Source organism: Erythranthe guttata, chromosome 12, assembly GCF_056151865.1.
Source record: "Erythranthe guttata isolate IM_541 chromosome 12, IM_541, whole genome shotgun sequence".
Classification (NCBI taxonomy): Eukaryota; Viridiplantae; Streptophyta; class Magnoliopsida; order Lamiales; family Phrymaceae; genus Erythranthe; species Erythranthe guttata.
In genome coordinates, this window is record NC_142544.1 from 15,782,254 (window position 1) to 15,803,667 (window position 21,414).

Sequence of the window (21,414 nt, forward strand, 5' to 3'; positions counted from 1 at the left end):
GGCTGGTGTTGTTGACTATATTTTCTCGTTGTCTTGATTTTTTTTATTATGTTTTTTTTGTTTTTTTAATAATTAGTTAAATTGGGAAATATGGTGTTTTTTTAATTTAAGAGCTTAAATCAAAGGTGTTAAGGTCAAATGCCTGACAACTAACAACAATGGCAACTAACAGCAATGGCCATAGTGAGACAACTTTACAAGTATAGGAGGCAAATCAATACAATCGTGAGTCGAAGGGGGTAAAATGATACCGAACCAAAGTAAAGGGGGGAAAGTAAAATTTACACCAATTAATAAGAGTGATACCGAAGCAAAGTAAATGGGGGAAAGTGAAATTTACACTAATTAATAAGAGTAACATACACAAAACAGCTAAACAGAGTAAAAGACCAGCACAAATTAAAATAACAGTTTCTATTATTTTAGTACACCCTGTGCTTATAGAAACTATCACAAAAGACCACAACATTTCCAAAATAAAGAAAAAAACAAGATTTCAAAATATTGTTTTCCCCCCCTTCTTATTTGCAGGATGGTACTTAAAGATCCATTTCCAAACCTTGTGGCTTCTGCTATCTCTCTTCAATCCCACCCTCTCATTCACTGAAATTCTACAAGAGCCCCCATTACTCTTCATATTTGCAAAACTCCCCCCACCTTCTTCCTTCAATTCCGTCGCTAAATCCAGCTTCAGATCAATGAAAGCAGACTCATCCATGGCGGCGCTGAAATCACTCTCCTTAGCCGGAAAAACACTCCTGTTTGTTGCAACAGTACTACTATGAACTCCTCTGAAATCGAAGCCGCCATTTTCAGCGTCGAGCACACCTCTGCAGAACCCACTTCTCCTCCCCTCGGTTTCGCCGGAATATCCCCACTGCTTGTCGGAATCAAGAAAGATTCCGCCGGTGACGTCGGAGATCTTAGCGCTAGAGAAAGCACACTCACTCGCTTCGTCGCCGCCGCCGCCCCTGAAACTGCAGAGCGATCTAGACCGGGCGACGCCCATGTAATCCCGCACCCAAATCTCGCTTTTCTCGTCGCAGAATCCGTCGCCGTTGTTTCTCTCGTCGCAAAACTCGTCGCCGCCCTTGTTTCGTTTCTTCCTAAAGAGGCGCTTGATCCTCCAAAACCCATTTGTTTTCTTCACCTCCACGCAGCTGCTGCTGCTCCGCCGCAGGAATATAACCTGCTGCTCCGACGACGATTTGTGGTGGTCTTCCCTTCTCTTGGACTTCGCCGGAATAATATTCGGATCGAATTTCTCGTTCTCTATCAGAAACGAGACTCTTCCGACACTACCGACAGTGCTGCTGCAAGAGTTGCGGTACGAGGAGGAGGAAACATCGTCGGAGCAGGAGCAAGAAGAAGAGAGGCGCTGCTCGCCGCACTCGGAGCAGACGAGTTTCACCAGCCTGTCTTTCAGACAGTAGGCGCAAATTCCGACCGACGAAGAACTCGGGTGTTTCTTGCATGGCATTTCCGACGCAGCCGAGAAATTGAACTCCGGGAAACCGTCGGTAGTACAAGCTTTGCCTCTGTCTTTCATGGCTACTGATCGATAATGAAAGAATTAAAAACGTAAAAGATTTGATTTTTAATGGGATTTTTGTAGAGAGAGAGAGAGAGAGGGGATGATGTAAAATGATAAGGAATGAAGGATAGAAGAGCACGCAGAGGGAAAAAAGTGGCGTGAGCTTTACGTTTTACTTTCCGATCGAGGAAAAACAGTATGCAGTATGTAGCAGTGTTCAATTATTATTATTATTATTATTACAGAGGAAGAGTGATGGAAAATATATATAATACTGTGTTAGACTGTGTGTGTGTGTGTTTTTTTTCTGGGTATACATATAATTGAGTAGTGTGTGTTTGTATATATGATCATGTGTTTGATGGATGCCAAGAGTGAAGTGATTGAGATTGGGACAAGCACTCAGAGTTTTTGAGTAATTTAAAAGGTATGAAGCGACCTGTCCTCTATATCTATCATATATATATATATATATATATATATATATATATATATATATATATATATATATATATATATATATATATATATATATATATATATAGGGTTAACTGCAAAAAATCCCCTAAACTTTGGACGTTTTTGCGTTTTACCCCCTGAACGGAAAAAAGTTGCACGGGCATACCTGAACTTACTAATTTGTAGCACCGGAATAGAAATTGTCCATTTTTAGCAAAAAGAGACCGGAATCTACAACACGTGAGAAGCACATGATTTGAGCCGGGATAAATTGGTCTTTTCCTCATATACCTATTTTCTTCCTTTTTTTTTAATAAATATAATAAATTTAAAAAAAAGAAAAAGAAAAAGAAATATTAAAAAATCCCCTCCTGTATCATATTATACCAACAGAAGAAGAAAAAGACAAAGAAATATGAAAAAATCCTTCCTCAGCCCACCGCCGTCCGCCGCCCGCCGCCTGTAATTCGCCGGTTGCCCGCTTCGTGACCCTCTTGCTAACTCTGCTTCGCAACCCTCCGCCGTCTGTGCTTCACGGCCCACCGGAAGTAGAGGACATAAACCTCTCATCCATATCGCCGTCGATTGGCGGTGATGCCTAGCCTCACATAATCCGGCGGTGATTCTTTCCAAATTCACTAATTGGATGTGAGGGGATTTGTACTCTTAAATCTGCCCGGCGGCAAATTTGGTGGTGGTGGTTGTTTTAGAAAAGAAATTGGCCGCGGCGGCAGCGTCGCGAGGGGTTGTTGGGTATAGGCGGAGAAATTGGAAATTTGGACGAGGTGTTGGTGGTGGAGTTGGAGATGACAGTGGAGGAATTGAAGGTGGAGTCGGTGGAGGCTTAGGCGTTAGAATAGGTAGCGATGTTGGTGGCAGATTTGGTGGTGGTGCGGCGGCGGAGCAGATGTGGTGGTGGTGATGCGGCGCCGGAGAGAGGAAGAAGACGGAGCAGTAATTTGATATGATAATTTCAGGTGGTGGTGCGGCGGTGGAGAGAGAAGGTATTGGTGGTGTGAAAATCTTCCATCCCCTGTTTTGCAGCAGGAGTGAGACGAAGAAGATGGCTGAGGGTGGCCTTTTTTTTCTTTTTCCTTTTTTTTTTTTTTTTCTTTTATCTGAAAATCTTGTGAAACTACGAAATTGCCCTTTCATTTTCATGTGTGAGTTGCACGTGTGCAATTCAGGCATAAATTTTGCTATAAATGGATTTTTTAATCGCCGGTGCAACAATTTAACAAGTTCAGGTATGCTCGTGCAACTTTTTTCCGTTTAGGGGGTAAAGCGCAAAAACGTCCAAAGTTTAGGGGATTTTTTGCAGTTAACCCTATATATATATTATATATCAATGTTGTAAAAAGCGATAATCGGGTTCGAGTCGGTCAGGCACCGACTCACGATTAATCGGTGCGGCGGTGATTAATCGGTGATAAATCGAAAATAAATTGGTTTTTAAAATTTAATATAATATATTTCTAAATATTATTTATAAATACTCCAAACATATATAAAAAGATATTTAAACATAGTTATATCTCCATTATGTATATATTCTAATAACATAATAAAAGTTTAATAATTATAAGATCATAATACATAAATATTCTTGTAAAATATAAATAAAAAACATTTTTTTTGAATTTACATTTATTCTTTAACATTCCTGGCATACATCCTTAGTTCTTTAACAATAACAATTAACATAAACAAAATAATGCATAAAGTCATATTTTCTTTTATTAAAATCCAACTTTTATTTTGAATTATAAAAAAAATAAAAAAATAAAAAACTGATTTTTGACCGATTTTTGCCATCGAGTTTGACCCGCCTTAAAGGTTTGACCGCCTCAGACCGTCTCGGACCGCCTCTGACCGCCTAAAACCGCCTCACAGGCAAAAAACCGATTTTTCAAACATTTACACTAAAATCGTAAAGATTTTGGACCGCCTCCGCCTCGGCCGATTTTTAGAACACTGATATATATATATATATATTGCTTCTGTTACACAAAGTCTAAAAGGCTTTCCAGTGTGGGTGGGGGCGCATCAATCACAAGTCTTTTTTTGTTTGCTGTCGTCTCACTAAATTTTTCTCAACATTTTCTTTTATTTTTCCATTATTTTTGTTTTTTTCCTTTTTTTTTTTGTTTTTGTTAAATTAAACGTCGGCACCAAAACTCCTATGTTTGGATAATACAACCGCGTCTTCAACTATGAATTTTATTACATTTGCACCCTTATGCTGTTAAATTCAACATAATCTCTAAAATTGTGGAAAATGTTCTATAGTTTGTATTTGTTTATGCAAAACTGCAGTTTCTCATGCACCACAATTTTATATTTACAAACTAAGAGATACATCTTATGACCATCTTGTTTCAAAATATAGAAACCGAATAAGATAAAAGGAATGCAAACTGAAGAATATTCCACTAAATTTGACACGATAAAAATGAACGTACAATAAGATTCATAGTTGATGAATGGTTGTAATTACTCAAATATTATAATTTTTTTGTAATTTGAATTTACCTCGATGCGGTCATAATTTACTTTAGATGAACTGCCCTATTGTATTTTACATATTCGATTCTTGAATTTTAGTAAATAATATGTTTTTGTTTTATTTTCTTTGTGATGTATACAATTCAAAATTAATCTCAACGGCAACCACAAAAAAAAAAAAAAAAATAATAAATAAATAAAATCAGAAAGCACACCCAAAAATTAGGGCATCATGACCAACTCCACACGCCCCCAGGCACGCTCGATCCGATGAACAATATTCATCATATATTTCACAGTCTAATTTAAAATTAAAAAACAATTTTTTATTTTTATTTTTTTTCCTGGATGAACTAATAAGATTATTTAATGTTATTGACTCATGAAATAATGATTATGTTTCCTTAATATTGTTCCCATTGGGCAGTAGGACAAACACTTTCAGTCCCATACTTGTTGCACTTATTACAAACATTTACTTAACAAACAATTTAATTGTACTTTACCCGCATGATTTACTAGTTTTAACATGTTATTACCAACAACACTTTAATTAACAATAAAATTAGCAAAGCAAATTTATGTACAAGAGGACCTCATTTAAAAAACAAAAATTGAGATAACGCCTTTTCATTTTAAACATTTTTTCTTACAAAATTTAAATTATTCAATGTTGCACTTCGATGATGATCGTAATTTCATTTTTCATTTCTCTCTTCTTCTTTTTCAGTTTATCTTTTTCTTCTCTATTTTCGCACCCAAATCTCTAGGTTATTCTCTCTCGATCGGGGAATGAAGAACACGCGACGCCCGGCCGCTAGAACAACGACGCTCCTTGTTGAGTGTAGATTTTACACTCAATACGTTTACTTTACGTGGATCTTTTGTTTAGATTTAATTATATTTGTGCTTTAATTGGTTGATTTTGTGTTTTATAGGTGAAAAACGAGAATTAAGTGTCCATGAAGGAAAAAAGATCAAAAATAAAGGAAAAAGTTGTAAATAAGGAAACAAATCAAATTGGAAGAAGGAATCTCGCCACAGCTTTGACAATGTCCACGATTTCGAGCATATCTCTCTCATACAAACTCCGAATTAGGTGATTTTGGCGGCATTGGAAAGCTAATTTCAAGGGCTACAATTCTTATTTACACAATATTCCAAAAATCGGACTCCAACATGGCGAAAATCGAATAACAAGTCCTGATAGGGGGAAAGTGGCGGAAATTGATTCCTATTAGGTTTCTACTACTTCCTTATCAAGAAAAGCCTATAAAAGCAACATGTCTCTACACCATAAGCACGAAATTTTACACCACAAAACACGAAGAACGAAGATCAACGAAGACTCAAGCATAGTTTTTCTTATTTCTTTTATTTTTATTTTGTTTATCATAAGAATTACGAGTAGCTAAGTTTTTATTCTAGGATTTTATTGGAACCCTATGTGGTAATTCGAACCTATTTCTCTACTTTTATGCAAGTTTAATTCTTCGATTATTTCTTCTATCTTGATCTTATTTAGCGCATGAACGTAGCTAATTTATGTTGCTATTTGTTATTGTTAGAATTGATTGACAGATCGTTTTAATAATTAGAACAGGGATAGAAGAGCCTTTGAGTAGTTTTCACCGGATGAGTGTGTTAATTGCATGTATTATCGTAGACATATAGATAATACCTTAGGTAGCCGTTTACGAGACTTGTTATTTAATGCTTTATTTATACTAGGTTTGCATAGACATATAGTGAATCTTTTATGAATAATAGACTTATAATACAGCGACAGCTGGTTATGAGTAATTTCGTGTCTTGGGTTAATAATCGGGAATCGTAACTTGCATGATAGGAGGTTAATTGGGTGAAGAATTATCGCATAGGGGGAAGATAAAATCCTAGATCCGTTTTATATTGATATTTTCTCGTGATTAATTGTTTTCTTAATTAGTTTAATTTATTTAGTTAATTAATTTGACAACCCTGCGTAGGCTGGATAAAAATCACAATTGTTAGGATTTGGTACTTAGGATTAAATAATTTGCGTATTCCCTGTGGGATCGACATCCGACTCTCACGAGTCTACTTTACTACTTGTTTGCGATACGTACACTTGCGTGTTGGTATTTAGCACCCAACACTCCTTCTCCTTCTCTTGGAGACGTCGTAGAGGGGGCGATTGGAGATGGAGACGGAGATGAGGAGCGGGACTGGTCTTGCGTCGTTCCGTTTTAAAATGAGCAGGCGACGACTGTTAATGGTGGTGGCGGCGGCGGTGTGGGAAGGGAGGTGGTCGATGTGGAGGGGGTTGTGGCGAGACGGACGGCATTGATGGTGATGATGATGATGGGGAATAGATTGCGAGGAGGACGACGCGGACGGGTGAAGTTCGCGAAGGTTGGATCCACAATCAACTATGTTTTATTAATTGATTAAAGTCAGTTCAAATATGTTTTTTAATTCATTTTTGGATTTTTGTTCACTAATTCCTTGTTTTCGCCACTTGTAGTTGGATTTGAGGACATAGAGGTGGTGTGTTTTTGTTCTGCCAGTGTCAAGCCACCATCCGATTTAATTTACCAACTTGGGTATTCATAGTTAATGGGCTTCATGAAGGACTGCTATCATTTGGGCCTCATTTATAATATTTCGTGAATATAAATAAGAAAAAGAATTACATTTTAATACCCTTAGGCCTTAACTGCAATAAATAAAAGGGCGAATTGCACATCGCCCCCTAAAAATTATAATCTTTGCACCCGTTAAAATTTTAAAAAGTGAATGTCCCCCTTCAAAATATTATTTGTGTTGCACATTGGCCCCGATAGTAAAATTTTGATGGATTATTCACCAGCATTTGAGTATTTTGTTGCACATTACCCCTTTATATGTTATTTTTATTGCACGTTACCCCTTAAAAACATTATCGTTTTGCACATTACCCCTTTAAAATGTTATTTGTGTTGCACAATGCCCACCAAAAATTGGCTATTAAGACAAAGTGCAACCAAAATAATATTTTAAAGGGGTATTATTCAGTTTTTGAATTCTTAGTGGAGAAAGTGCGAAAATGAGAAATTTATACGTGTTGAACTGCATTTTGTCCTAAATAAAATGTAAAAAATTAGTCTAATTTTCTGACAAGAAAAAAGAAAAACACGACTTACTTAACATGAAAACACGACTTTCGTTCATTTGGGGGAAAACCCTTTCACAGCAAAAATTCTGAAATGATTTACGCGGCAGTAAAATTACGAATGTCGTTCACAATACATTTCCTTTCTCTCTCTAAAAACTCCCCAATTCACTCAAACCCCAAAACCACAAAAAAACCCCAAATTTCACAAAAATCCTAAATCCTTCTCACAATCCTTCCAAATCCGAAAATCTCCTCAATTTGAAAGGTAATTACTCATCTAAACTAGTTATATATATTGAATTTGTTGTTAATTATATGAAAATCGAAGAAAAATCGCGATTTGGGGGTCAATTTTGAATAAAAACTGCGCATCTTCCACGCCCAAAATGGGAGTGTGAAAGCAGTTTTCACGCCTAAAACAGGCGTGGAAACTGCTTTCACACGCCTGTTTTGGGCGCGGAAAATTGGTTTGGGCGTTCGGTCCGGACGCCGGTTCTGGACCGGTCGTCCGGTTCAATTTTTTTTTTTATCCCTGTATAAATGACATGATATAATATATTTAAATAATTATCAGTTAATGAACTTGCTCTGGCCTAGTTGGTCAGGCATCTCGTTTTTTCGCAATAGACCCGTGATCGAGTCTTTCCTGCAGCGTATATTTATTACTTTTTTGCGAAGTATAACGAAGTCTATAAATACAATTCAATAATAATTTATTGTCAAAATGGCTCTAGCCTTGTTGGTTAGGTAAGCCTGTGTTTTTAAAATAATGTCCCGTGTTCGAATCCTTGTGCCAACATAAATATGTAATTTTTTTTATTAAATCTCAGTCACAGAGCGCGCCCAAACCGGGCGCCGAAAGCTGTGTTGGGCGCCCAAATCGGGCGCGGATAACACTTTTACGCGCCCAAACCGGGCGTGAATCGGACTTTTTAGCTCCCAGTTTGGTCGTGGGTCTTGTTTTCGCGATTTAAAGAACAAAAACGAACAAATTTTACCTCGTTGGATTCCGTATCTCGATCCTCATTCGATGCACTTTTTTTTTTTTCAAATGGCTACAATAACATGTGTTTTGGAATGATTTCTAATATAAAAGCTAAAATTGTAGAGAGAGAAAGAAAGTAGAGAGTGGATTTTTTTAAACCCGCATTCGTAATTTTGCTACCGCGAATATCACCTCCCGCAAAAATTTCAGTCCCCTCCATTCAAAGATAAAATGAATCTCCTCAAACTCAACTTCCACCACCACCCCCACCACAACCACCACCATCGCCACCGCCAAATCAGGATCCCGACGCAATCACTGTCCTCCTTCCCCACTTCAGATGGACAAAGTTTCAAACTTTCACCATCCATCGCTACACCCATGTACTATCCCACCAAGTACGCGAAGAATTCAAAAATCAATGCGGCAATCCCAATTTCGATTGAGAAGAATGAAATTGAAGAAATTGAAGAGTACTTAGCGGAAGATGGGGAGGTTTATCAGAAGACTCTAAGACTTGTGGAGTGTGCAATGTTTGCCGCTGTCTCTGGCCTCGCCTTCCTTTTGAGTAATTCTCTCGCCATTGAGGTATTATTTTTTCCAATATTCAGTTTTTTAACTTTTCTCCGTTGATTGCATATTTTTTCTGTGTAATTTTGGTAGTAAAGTGTAAAATAAAGTTGTTTTCAATTACTTGTTAAAGTTGCAAAAATTGGAGATATTAATATTAAATGAAAGGTCATGTGTTCAAATCGCACCGCCACACATTTCAGATACAGGGCTTCAAATGTAATTCGACTGCACTTGAGGGGCGTATTGGGGATATTAATATTAAATGATATATTTCACTAACAAAAAAAATAGATTCATCCAAAAAAAAAAATATAATAGCTTTACAAGGTTCTTTGAAATTTATCGATCTAATGGAAATCAAGGGAACAAAGAGAATCTGGTTTCGATGAACAAATTTATTTTTACCGGTGATGTGGACGTTTATTGTACTCTCGGATCGTGTAATTAGAATAGTTGATGAACTCAAATCCATATGCATGAGATTAGAGCTTCTTTAAGTTAAGATATTTTAGCATCCCAACTTTTCTCTCTCGCGCAGACGCATTTCTCATTATCGAGAAAGTTAATACAAAGATATGTAGGCGTGCGTAACTATTTATCTATTTAAAAGTGTGATCCTCAAACACTTACGAACATGTGCTAAATTATTGATTTGCGCAGAAATACTTTGCGTGTTTCTTTGCTCTGCCAATCGTAATGTCGACTATGAGATGGGGTATTGCAGCTGGTAGGAAAACCATGGTTAGCCACCCCCTAACTCTTGCTGTTAATTATACTTTCCTTATTTAAGAAAATATATTTACGGATAATGCAATTGGTTGGTTACGCTGTTGTTTGATTCTTGTTCAGGTGGCAACTACTGTATTATTGATCGTATTATCCGGTCCGGTGAAAGCACTTACTTATTTGGTGAGTTCAATTAATATATTATTTTAAAAATGTACCCTTGCTCTTGCTCGTGTTTTGATTAAGCTGATTAATGCTCTCGATATTCAACATTGATTTTTATGTTTAAAAACGAGACATGCAAAACGGTTTGAAAGGGCTTTGTATTACAGGGAATCTTGCTTCTGCCTGAAAATTGAATTGTTGCGTTTCAAGTAATTGGAATGTGACAGCAATCGACTTATTTTTTTTTAAATATTTTTTTACTAATAGTTTTAAAGATTCGTGTTTCTAGTCTTTCGTGCCGTAAATCCATGTTTTCAACGGCGAAATATTATTATTTGCTTTTACGAAACTTAAAATCAGGCACTGATTCGAACTTATATTCTTGACCAGTTATTGCATGGCTTGCTTGGTTTTGCCATAGGCAGTTTTTGGAGGTAAGAATCCCGGGATTTAAATATTAAATAAAAGAAGCCATTTGAGAATGTCTTATTTCTTTCGTATATTTTTATATTTACTCTTTGTCTGTCTATTTTTTGTCAGGTCAAAGACAAGCTGGGGCGCCTCGGTTTTCATGTGCTCAATCGTATTGCTTTTTTCTCTCTCAACTTTTTTCCCTGTAATAACTGAATATGTTTATCAGCTACTAATCGCATGTGAAATATAAGAAATGATTTTGATTTGCAGGTTCGAGCTATGGGAGCTCTGGCTAATGTCGTAATTGCCTCATATTTAATCGGGGAAAATATACTGGCGTTGGTATAATTACTATCTCGACCTTTTTCAGTTATTTTATTTCTCCAATTCCAAATATAAAAAAAAAAATTGCTTACAAGTGTTGTTCTGTGTGCTCGTAGATCACAATTAACGTCCACGCTCTCGTCACATTTATCCTCTCGTCCATGGGCATAATCGTCGTTCCATCGATGAATTTTATTTACTTCATTTTCGGGTTTCTGGTAAGTTTTTTTCAACAGTCGACGAAACTAATATATATTTCAATTAATTGTCTGTCCGTTTTAACATATCTGCTTTCTTCGACAGCTTCTGCTGAACTGCGGTTGCTTTGTGTTCTTGCTGCATCTTTTATACGCTGTATTCTTTACAAGACTCGGAATGAAGTCTTCACTTAGACTACCTAAATGGCTCGAGGCTGCAATATGACGACATCGTTAATATATATATTCCGAATATTCTTTCGACAAACTTTCGGGAATGTTACATGCACGGCGAACGATGTAGTAATACCAAGGATGCATGTGAGTATGATTAGTAGCAGCAAATCAGCACTGCAGAAAGAAGAGTTGGAATAGGGAAAATAATTTCATCCTAATTACCATGTATTTTGGGTAAATAAATATATAATTTTATTCATGTTTCCATGTGTTTAACCATAGAATTGTTGACAATTATATTTTTAATCTTTGAGTAAATTAGAAAGTTAGGTTTAATTACATATAGACCCACTGTTTCTAAAAAAATGTTACAAAAACCTCTTTTTTTAAGGTAAAATCTATCTAAAAATTCAACTTAAAACTCTTCAGTAGTATTTATATTTTTATCCAAATATTTTTTTAGGAAAAGAAACATTTAAAAAATACTAATACTGAGAGGCAATTTGGATGTGTTGGTTGTTGGAATCTGTCTCTTGTTGACATGGTTTATTTGATGTTACACCGGGTGAAATACATCGAGTGATTATTAATCGTTGATCGGAACATAATAACACACAAGTATATGTATGTGTTCTTAGTAAGATGTAAGGACTATTCGACTTTCATAATTTGAACGGTCGCCATTCTTTATTATTTGGGGGCGGCTATTTCAAATACCACTTATTTATCAATTTCATACCACCTAAATAAAAATAAATAACCGATAGATACGTAATGACATTAATACCATTAAGGTATTAACAAGGGTATTGTCGTACTTTGTGATCTTAATCTAATAAAAAGGGGGGAAAATGTATGGTATTCAACTAATAGATATTAAAGTAAGAAAAAATCGGTATTAAAGTAATTTCGAATCATAATGAATAAAGTTTTTTTCTTCAAATAAAAATTGTGTTACTACTTCCTTACCATCAGTACAAATGTACAAATTCACAGTTGCCAAAACAGAAAGCTATTAAATTCTCACAGATCTGTAATTACATAAGATACAAGTATGTAATCAGTAATTATATACAAATCTGATATATGTGCAACTATATAAAGCAGCCTACAACTTTCAAAATGGAGAACATACAGCGCGTGCACAATGGAGAAGCCTTCGATCGTTTCGATTTTCGTATTTGTGCTCTTGTTCCTTCACTGTGGTCAGTGTTTTTTTTCTTTTTCTTGGATCTGTTTATTGATCATCAATTCATATGTTATTTTATATGTATATATACATTGTCTGAAAAATGCATGGTTTTTTGGACAGGAATCCCGATGTTAATGAGCGCAGAAGCGTCGATTTTGGAGTGTTTAAAGGATCAAGACTGTTCATATCTTTCTTGCGCAAATCCAAAATGCATATGCCAATGCAACAAAGCAAAGCCTGCTATTGATGCTGCTGCTAAACATTCCGTCGAACCAACAGATATACCGCCATGCAGGTTTGCAGTTTGCCGGATTCCAAGTTGCCAAAATCCACATTGTGGTTGTCTGTGTTAGACTGTTAGTACTAAATCCAATTACATAAATGTGCTACACATATTTATATGTGCACTTGGTGCTGTCGAACGAATAAAATCTGCTTAAATCCCCCCAGATTCAAAGGGTCGTCTCAGTGCTATGCAACCCCAAGTTTCGTTTTTCCATGGAAAAATGGTCAAAATCAAGAACAAATCATTGACGAAAACGAATTATAGAAAGGCGACATAAACCAAAAGTTAGTGAATCTGTGTATACAGAATGAATGCACTTAAGAATTAAGAGACAACAAGAGTGGAATTTAAAATACGACTACACCATAAATAAATTATAAAAAAAAAAAAAAAAAAAAACATTGGTCACCCTATGAAATATAACATCACTCAACTGAAAATCGGTATATTTTAGAAACTAACGTCACACTAGCAGAAAAAGCGGATTGAACTTCGTATCAATGATCAGCCAATGTTGTGCCTTATTTGTAAAATCAAAGTTGCCAGCTACAAACTGTTTCGCGGAAGAAGAAGAAATTAGCTATCCAGAAAACCAGTAAGATCCCGTATGAAAAAAAAAAATTAAAAATGAAACATTATAATTAGTACAAAGGACTGAACAACAATCATTCGTCCAGTTGTTTAAGGGAAAGTTTACCTCAAGGTTACAAATGCACAGCCAGGCGATACAGTAATCACAGCTTACGCTTCTTTCCTAGTTATCCTGCATTAAGTTGTAATCCAAAATCAATAATTTGATGGATGAAGAGATGCAGAACAGAGCCAATCCATCACGAGAGGCTATAAAATATTCTTTTTTTCACAATATTCATCCGTTTGCAAAATTAGCATGAATTCAGGGGAGAATATTCTTTACCTGAAGCAGTATATTCCCAGGGCTGTTGTTATTTCATGAATGACTGAGGTGGCAAAATGCAGATAAAGCGCCACTGCATCAAGCATAAGAAAAAATCGATTATATAACAAAATTCTATTCATTCATCCTCTAGAAGTACAAATAAGTAAAAGAAAGCGATTGGCGATTTTACATATAACAGAAACTCAAAAAAATGCAGAAAAGCCATACCTGTGTATGCAAAGAAACCAAGAACAACCCAGAACTCATCAACTAAAGGAACTCTGCAACGGGATAAATATTTCAGTAAATTTTCAAATTAATTCATTTGGTAACTCCCAGTTCTACTTGAAAGGATAATCGTATAAATATTTATTAGCAGATCAAAGTTAACACCCACCCGTCGTTTAGCCTGGCAGTGAGTCCATTTGCAATGGCAAAAGGCAGATAAAACAATGACTGCGAAGAGTAAAACACATTATCAACAGACTCCTACAGAAATGTGCCTCTGGAAAAATCTATATAATAGTATAAGCACCAACTTCTCGAAACAAAGAGTTCATTATTAAAGTATACGCAATCTGAATCAATTATTGTCAAATGAAAAATAATAGTAAAGAGTGCATGCAAAATCCAGATATTTGTCAGATTTGTACACATCATCAAAATAATCCACCATATTAAACAAAATAATCACAAGATGAAACACCCCCAAATTTTTTTTCTTTTTCCTGCTGGATGTTACACAAAGTGTTACTCACACTTCACACCACATTCACTGTACCAGTGTACCGTTTCTATTTATTCACAAATTCGGTCTTTCATACTTTATTTAGAAGATAAGGAGCTTTCTTGGAGAAGATATAATATCACAAGTCGTTGGTTTCACATTCAGATGGTGTGTTATCTCATGATGGACAATTTACGATATTCAACTAGAATGAGGCCATACCATGCACATGTTTGTTTTCAAGCCCTTTGGTTCATCACATAAGTGAGCAAGAATCATCCTTCCCTGCAAAAGGAATTATTTGTCAGCTCCTGCACAAGGCTACAAGCATACGTTGAGTGTGAATTTCAAGTGGAAGGAAGGGAAAAAAGGGGGGAAAAGAGAGATTGGTAGCCCTGTAAGCTCTCAAATAAGATACACACACACACACACACACACACACACACACACACACACACACACACACACACACACACACACACACACACACACACACACACACATATACATATATATATATATATATATATATATATATATATATATATATTCATCAATAAGTAAGAACCCTAAAAAGATAGACCTACAACTACAATGATATTGAAGTTGTGCCACATCCACTACAGAGACATCTTACCACAAGAAACCCGAATGCTAGGCCAATACCCAATATGATCAGGTGCGGGTAGTTGCTCAGTAAATCAGAAGGAGACAAGTAATCCCTGCACAGTTATACTCAATAATAGATCGTAACAAATAACACACAAAAAAATAAACGAGATTGTGGAAAATCAAGAAATACCAAACAAGAACTCCACCCAGTAGCGCAACAAAAGGATAAAGCTGTCAAGAAGTAGAACGAGATATTAATTCAACAGTGAAGAACCATAATAGAGCTATTATCTATGTGTTAGACATGCATACCATTGCCAAAGCTAGCAGCATGCTTCCTTTTCTTGCCTGAACAACCTTATAAACATTGTAGACACTGCACAGATAAATTACTTAAGCTTAGAACAAGAAAAATTGATGTTGAAGCAGCAAGTTGCCTAGAACATGGAGAATCAAATGCGATAAACTAATCTTGATTAAAAAAAAAAAAGAAAAAAGAAAAACAATGCCCCTTGCACAATTGAAGTCCATTTTTATTGGGACCTTGCTTCTGATGAGAAAGAAATTAACCTCCAAGCAACAACGACGCAGGGCCAATTGCTAAATTACTCCATCAGTTCAACATATACGAACTGTGTACAGTAAGCTTAATTTGGACTAATAGTTACAGCCAGAGTAACACAAAAAATATATATGTAAATTCTTCAAACAACCAAGTGCCTTTTTAATCAAAATAGAAACTGTACTCACTTGAATGAGACTGTAGGTATAACGGCAGAGATTATCATTAAGTATAATGCAGCTTTGTACATCGTGATTCCTGTAGAGAGAGAGATAAGAAGCCACTTCAAAAAACTATGGACGTCTAAAAACAAGAAAAGAGAACCTAAGCAAGTAATGGTAAAGCTTGCACTGTAATATGTCAAGCAACCAAAGTAGATAAGCAGCATCGCATTACCTTGAAAACAAACGTCACTAATGATGGATATAAGTAGTTTAGTTATGCTAGATATAGTCAACAGTCAAAATAATGTGTCAACTCACCATTTATAATTGGAACCCAACTCAAGAATGGGATGGATTTCCCAAATTGCTGAGCCCACCACTCAGCACCTGAAAAGAAAGCCATCTCGACTCAAATCTTGGCAAATTTCTATTTACAGACAGACACGTAAAATCATCAAGTATGTGCAGGGAAAAAAAGTCATAGCAGCAGTACCAACAATGGCTGTGAAGAAATGGATCATATATATCAACATAAGACCTTCTGTAGGCCCATTTATCACCGGAAGAATGAGAGTATTGGTGAAATAGCTGCACAAAAATGCAAAAGAAAAAAACTAATAATTTAGGAAAAAAGCATAGCAATATGAGAGTAACTCGACAGGAAAGCCAAAATAAACTGTTTGCAGCATATACCCACCATGGAACAAACATAGAATAGCAGGAAAAAAAATGAAGCATAGATTGAAAAAACAATATTTTAAGCTGAAGTTCATGAGCCGAGGAGAGAATAGGCTCATCATACGAAGAAAGTACCTAGAGCAAAATACTAGGAAACAGTTTTCTCAGGAAGAAGTGGAAAAGGTAGAAAATTAGTATGAACAGTTTTTTCCCCAGAAAGAGTTAGGCCCATAAAGCAGTATATGAAAGTTAAAAAAGACAAATCCCATAATATATAATGTTAAATACTTAAAATCCTGCTAACCAGTTATGAACCAGCCAAAAACCAACTTACTGTTCCCATGTAGCACAGTAAAATGGGACTGCTGATATAACCCAGAACCAAAAAGTACTCGGACCACACATGGCAGTGCTTCCAAAGGCCAAGGCTTCAAACTATAAAAGGAAGGAAATTGCATTGAAGTTAGAGATCTCGGTATCACAAGTACAACACCTAGCACAAAACAACAAAAATCGAAAAAATATACCGCACATCCAAGAGCATCACATCCTGCAATTTTGTTGAGGAAATAATTAAGATTGTCGTCAGTACCAAGTAAAAGAACAAAAGAATATCAAACTAAATAACAAAAGCGAGAATATAAAGAATGTCACAAGGAACAAAGGTTACCATGGTCAAAAAGTTCTCCCAGTGGACTAGAGGAATTTGTTCTTCTTGCTTGCTTTCCATCAACAGCATCAAAAGTCTAGAGTACATTTTCAAGACGACATAAATTGTGCAGATATATATTTAACTCTTTATCAAATATAGATAACAAAACAGAATATTTGGCAATGCAGAGACTAGAGAGTTGACGTAGTTTTCAAGCTGTTGCAAAAGAAAACCAGGTGTGCATAAATCATGTTGAAAATCTTAAACTGATTTAGAAGGTGTTTGCCTAAACTTATTTAGTAAAATTTTACAAGAATTTGCATCTTACAAGATATTTTGGAGCCTAAAAATATACTATCTTATTGTAAAATAGGCACTCAAGTGTTTGAATAACTTATACAAGTTAATGGTGAGAATTTCCAAGTATATGGTATTCTAGGGTAGCATTTTTCCTAATTTCCTTTTTAAGTTGTATGTTCTGTGTAATTGAGTATGAAGATAGAGAATATTTCACCCTTTCCAATTTACTACCGAAGTCCTAAGAAATGATACAGAACATGATATCACATTAACTAGAATAACTGGCTTTTCATCCCCAAAATGTACAAGTACAAAATTCGGCAGAGAAAATACAAATTCCTGCATCCTCCTGTATTGTATGTTCTACTTCCCATTAAAATACATAACAAGAATGCACGCATTAGGAACCCAAATCTAGCTTACTTGATATAAGAAGAGCAGAAGTCCATGAGCAAAATGAACCCATCTAGGAGGAGGTGAATCCAGATGAGGTGAATATATCTGCAGAAGAAGTTTATAGAATCAGATATGAAGAGAATATAATAATATATAAACAAAATGACCAAGACAAGATTCACAATGTTAGCACGGCTATACAAGTACCAAACTCCCGCTGAACTCAGGAGTCATAACAAACTTATTCGTGATATCACAAATAACTGGAACTGAGTACCTTCGCTAGTATGCTGTTTCAATTTTATCAAGCAATTATTGAATTCCAAAGTCATTATCGACAGTAAGAAAGCTAAAGTTCCCGTCTGAAGTACAAACAGATTACGAAGGACATAGACGACATAAAACCAAGATAAAGTTGACTCAATACTGTTGATCATTTAAGTATAGACCCAAACTGTTTGTTGACCTTAGTGAGAAAACTGAAATCAGAAAAATATCGGAAATATTTATTTCATGTCAAAGCTCCATGAAATACAACAATAGCAACACAGTAATAGTGTTTTAAGACTATACTACATCCACAAGGCAAAGAATGAGAAGAACGAAGAACGCATTAGTCAAACAATACACGTATTAAAAGGAAATAAGGAAATACAAAGAGAGATCACTTACGTATCCAAGCAATGCAGATGTAATCAAAAACATCGCTCCTATGAGTGTAATCTGGAAATAAAATAAATACGCCACTGTTGATGAGCCAAAAGCTGAGGAAAATTTTGACACTAATCAAACTTTAATAACATAGTACTCAAAATTCAAAAAGAACTTACCATGTTAGGTCTGAAAATGCCGAGTCCATATACAAAAGAGAAACAAATAGAAATTAGAAACCATCTAATGAAGTTGGTAGAATGGATATAAAATATCACCGAGGAAATGGATTCATGAGAATAATCCAAGTGAATCATCCAGAGCATTAAAAAATGTATCTATCCAATAACAGCCACAAAAAAATGTTCTAATTCAATCTCAGATCCAATATGAACCGAAGGTGTTTTAACTAAACTAAATGCAGATTTGTACTGTCACATCATACACTAAAACAAATTACGACCGTCGGTTGGTGATTACTGATTTAGTCCTATGGCTTGATACGGAGACATATCTCTAAAACTATGAATGGTATAAAATTTGACCACAAGAAACCACCATGTTACAACAGTAAATAATAAACTTCCAATAAATAACATTCTCAACCTCTTACCAAAGAAATTAGCATGGTATACTCGTGTTCTATACCATGTGATATAACATCCATATCCAAATTGCTTAGAAAACTTAACAAAAATAAACAAGTGCGCCATACTTGAATCAATGGTGCTTAAACAAGAGTGGCTGGCAGATCCTTAATTTCTGGCTGATAATTAATGATGCAATGATAGTAACCAAGAAAAACTATTTTTGCTTCAACAAACTTGACAACAAAAAACAGTTACATCTGCTGAACTCTATAGCTGCTATCAAATATACGACTATTCTCAGTCTTTCCAACTCATTCGCAAAATAAACGAAAAATAATTAACATTCTATAGTAAATGAATAAAAAACCATATCTCTAAAAGACTAAACCTAAGGATGGTATAAGATATTAGAAACAAGAAACCACCTTGATAACAGTAAAGAATGACATTTTTATAAATTAACAATCTGAACAGACCGTGATTAAAAGTAATCGTGGTTTATACTATGTAAACAATTTTGTATCCAAACTACTAAGACAAAATTACCGAACAAAATCCATGGATCGACACTCAACAGTGCTTAAAAAGAGGGACTGGCTACTCCCTAGCTTCGTGACTGAGAAATAATGGTCTAATGAAAGAGATAACAACATGTTTCCGACTTGTAACCAAGAAAAAGCTCATTTCCTTCAGAACATTTGACAACATAAAATATTTAATAAGCTCGACTACACTCAGTCTGTCTTACTTGTGTGCAGAAAATCGAAAATATAATCTCATTTGAAAAAATCCAAAAAAAAATTGGTTGAATTCACCTAAGCTCTTCATCAATTTTTAGTACTTTGGAAGACAAGCATCCATAAATTATCTAACATAAGCATCCCCAATGTATCCAAACCACCCGATTTACCAACTCAATGTATCCTAAACACAACTCATACAAAACAAACACCTAGAAGAAAAACAAATGAAAATGTGGAATACAACATCATATTATAAAATAGAAAAAAAGGAAGATTAATTAATACACTTACGGCATCCAAAGAGGGAAGAAATTAACACAGCGAGTCCAGAAGGGCTGCAGCACATATTTCGCTAACAACGAGTGATCTACTCCACTGTACTTGTGCCTATGCAACGCCGCAACTCCATGCGCTCCAATGTATCCCATTGCTTTCTCCGATTATCCCTTTCTGCACGCGATTTGACCTTAAATGTAAAAAAATCCTGTTAGAAAACAAAATCCTCCAATCTGTATGAAATTGATTCGCGCAAACCGAAGCAGAAACAAAATGCAGATCGATTTTACCAAAACTTGAAAATTAACACGGATACCGAAAATTTCACAATTGATTTTTCAGATTACGAGAGTGGAATTAATTGGAAAATGAAGAAGATTCTGGAATCTCACCAATGTTGGGGAATGGAGAGAAGAAACGAAGAGAGAGAAATCCGACTGAGTAAAAAGGAGAATGATTCGCTCCCGCCCGGTCTAATGAAAATGGCTCTTTAGAGATTGCAGAAGATGATTGTTTGAATTTTTTTTTATTTTTTTTTTGGGAAGTGTAGAAGTTAAAATTAGTTAAATTAATCAGAAGTTGGTGTTTTTTTTATTTTTTATTTTTATTTGTGAAATGTTGATGAAAATTAAAATAATTTGAAATGAGGTGTCTCGTATAAAAATTATAGAAGAGTGTTTATTTTTGTATAAATGTTTTAGTTGCACTTATATAAACAATTTAATATGTATTCATATTTAGATTGATTAAGTTCACCTATTCTTTCAATATTTATTAAGATAGCGTAACGAACATTTTCGACAATATGAGTATAGTTCTTTGAAATTGTTGCGAAATCAACCAGATTTTAGATTAAAACAAGTCAGGAAATCGAACTAGACAATAGCGCGAACATCTTGCTAACTCGTTGAGATTTCAAGCAAAACATAAAATCCGCTTCGAAACACATAACTGAAACAAGAATAAAGAAGAACATATTTATAATGGTTTTCGGCCAAATCAAAAGGGTCTATATCCACTTTTCAGTGAAGAGATACTATTGATTAACAGGTAATTATAAAGATGCAGTTTAATTAGAATAAAGCTTTCTATCCTCTAGAATTGAATTCTCTCAATCTCAATTCTCTCTCTCTCTCTCTCTCTCTCTCTCTCTCTCTCTCTCTCTCTTTTCTATCTTTTGCTTTCTATCCGAATATACGATCACACACCTTAATCTATACAATGATAGCGCGTGCATTCCTCCTTGATAGCACCTGGTCAAATCGCATTCCTCCTTGATAGCACGTGCATGACATGCACACTCTAATTGCATTCCCGTAGAGTTGGTCGTTGCCTACTTGATGACTCCGTGTAGAATGTGTGTGTGGTTATTCGAGCTGACTTCATGTAGTATATCTCACTTACTTGCTCCACCTTGATCAGTATGATTCTGATAAGTGTTTAACATGAATAAGATGGATGATGAGGTTATTTCAAATTCGTTAATATTACG

At 35.4% G+C, this 21,414-nt stretch overlaps 3 protein-coding genes across 6 annotated transcripts; 1 reads left to right on the plus strand and 2 right to left on the minus strand.

Moving 5' to 3' along the window:
- Positions 1–399: 399 nt before the first annotated feature.
- On the minus strand, positions 400–1,975 carry LOC105967472 (micronuclear linker histone polyprotein-like protein). Its single transcript, XM_088826914.1, has one exon. It carries the CDS (start codon positions 1,547–1,549, stop codon positions 497–499), a length of 1,053 nt encoding a protein of 350 aa, XP_088683040.1. The 5' UTR covers positions 1,550–1,975; the 3' UTR covers positions 400–496.
- A 6,840-nt stretch (positions 1,976–8,815) lies between these two features.
- LOC105967469 (uncharacterized) lies at positions 8,816–11,534 on the plus strand. The gene is made up of 8 exons (XM_012992067.2): positions 8,816–9,207; positions 9,853–9,933; positions 10,042–10,101; positions 10,474–10,517; positions 10,624–10,666; positions 10,768–10,839; positions 10,938–11,039; positions 11,125–11,534. The coding sequence occupies exons 1-8, from the start codon at positions 8,851–8,853 to the stop codon at positions 11,242–11,244; spliced, it is 879 nt and encodes a 292-aa protein (XP_012847521.2). The 5' UTR covers positions 8,816–8,850; the 3' UTR covers positions 11,245–11,534.
- Positions 11,535–12,917: 1,383 nt separating this feature from the next.
- AAPT2 (aminoalcoholphosphotransferase) lies at positions 12,918–20,666 on the minus strand. 4 transcript variants are annotated; one of them, XM_012992253.2, is made up of 20 exons: positions 20,315–20,449; positions 19,938–20,112; positions 18,493–18,502; positions 18,335–18,385; positions 17,690–17,767; positions 16,985–17,060; positions 16,842–16,864; positions 16,649–16,749; positions 16,130–16,224; positions 15,955–16,023; positions 15,661–15,730; positions 15,223–15,286; positions 15,101–15,141; positions 14,936–15,020; positions 14,521–14,583; positions 13,969–14,027; positions 13,800–13,852; positions 13,590–13,662; positions 13,371–13,436; positions 12,918–13,226 (listed from the first exon to the last, which is right to left on the minus strand). In XM_012992253.2, exons 2-19 carry the CDS (start codon positions 20,072–20,074, stop codon positions 13,415–13,417), a joined length of 1,170 nt encoding a protein of 389 aa, XP_012847707.1. In that variant the 5' UTR covers positions 20,075–20,112; positions 20,315–20,449; the 3' UTR covers positions 12,918–13,226; positions 13,371–13,414. The 4 variants fall into 4 exon arrangements, with proteins under 4 accessions (XP_012847707.1, XP_088682395.1, XP_088682396.1 ...); XM_088826269.1 differs by having other exon boundaries at positions 19,938–20,130; positions 20,315–20,447; XM_088826270.1 differs by lacking the exon at positions 18,493–18,502 and having other exon boundaries at positions 19,934–20,112; positions 20,315–20,666.
- Positions 20,667–21,414: the final 748 nt, after the last annotated feature.

Bases quoted from the DNA above. Each gene is read 5' to 3' on its own strand.
- LOC105967472 (XM_088826914.1), bottom strand. From the start codon at position 1,549: ATGAAAGACAGAGGCAAAGCTTGTACTACCGACGGTTTCCCGGAGTTC.
- LOC105967469 (XM_012992067.2), top strand. From the start codon at position 8,851: ATGAATCTCCTCAAACTCAACTTCCACCACCACCCCCACCACAACCAC. The intron at 9,208-9,852 runs GTATTATTTTTT...TGATTTGCGCAG, and splicing joins GTAATTCTCTCGCCATTGAG to AAATACTTTGCGTGTTTCTT. The intron at 9,934-10,041 runs GTTAGCCACCCC...ATTCTTGTTCAG, and splicing joins CAGCTGGTAGGAAAACCATG to GTGGCAACTACTGTATTATT.
- AAPT2 (XM_012992253.2), bottom strand. From the start codon at position 20,074: ATGGGATACATTGGAGCGCATGGAGTTGCGGCGTTGCATAGGCACAAG. The intron at 16,750-16,841 runs GTATATTTTTTC...TTCCTTTTATAG, and splicing joins GTGATGCTCTTGGATGTGCG to TTTGAAGCCTTGGCCTTTGG. The intron at 13,663-13,799 runs GTATGGCTTTTC...TGCTTGATGCAG, and splicing joins TGGTTTCTTTGCATACACAG to TGGCGCTTTATCTGCATTTT.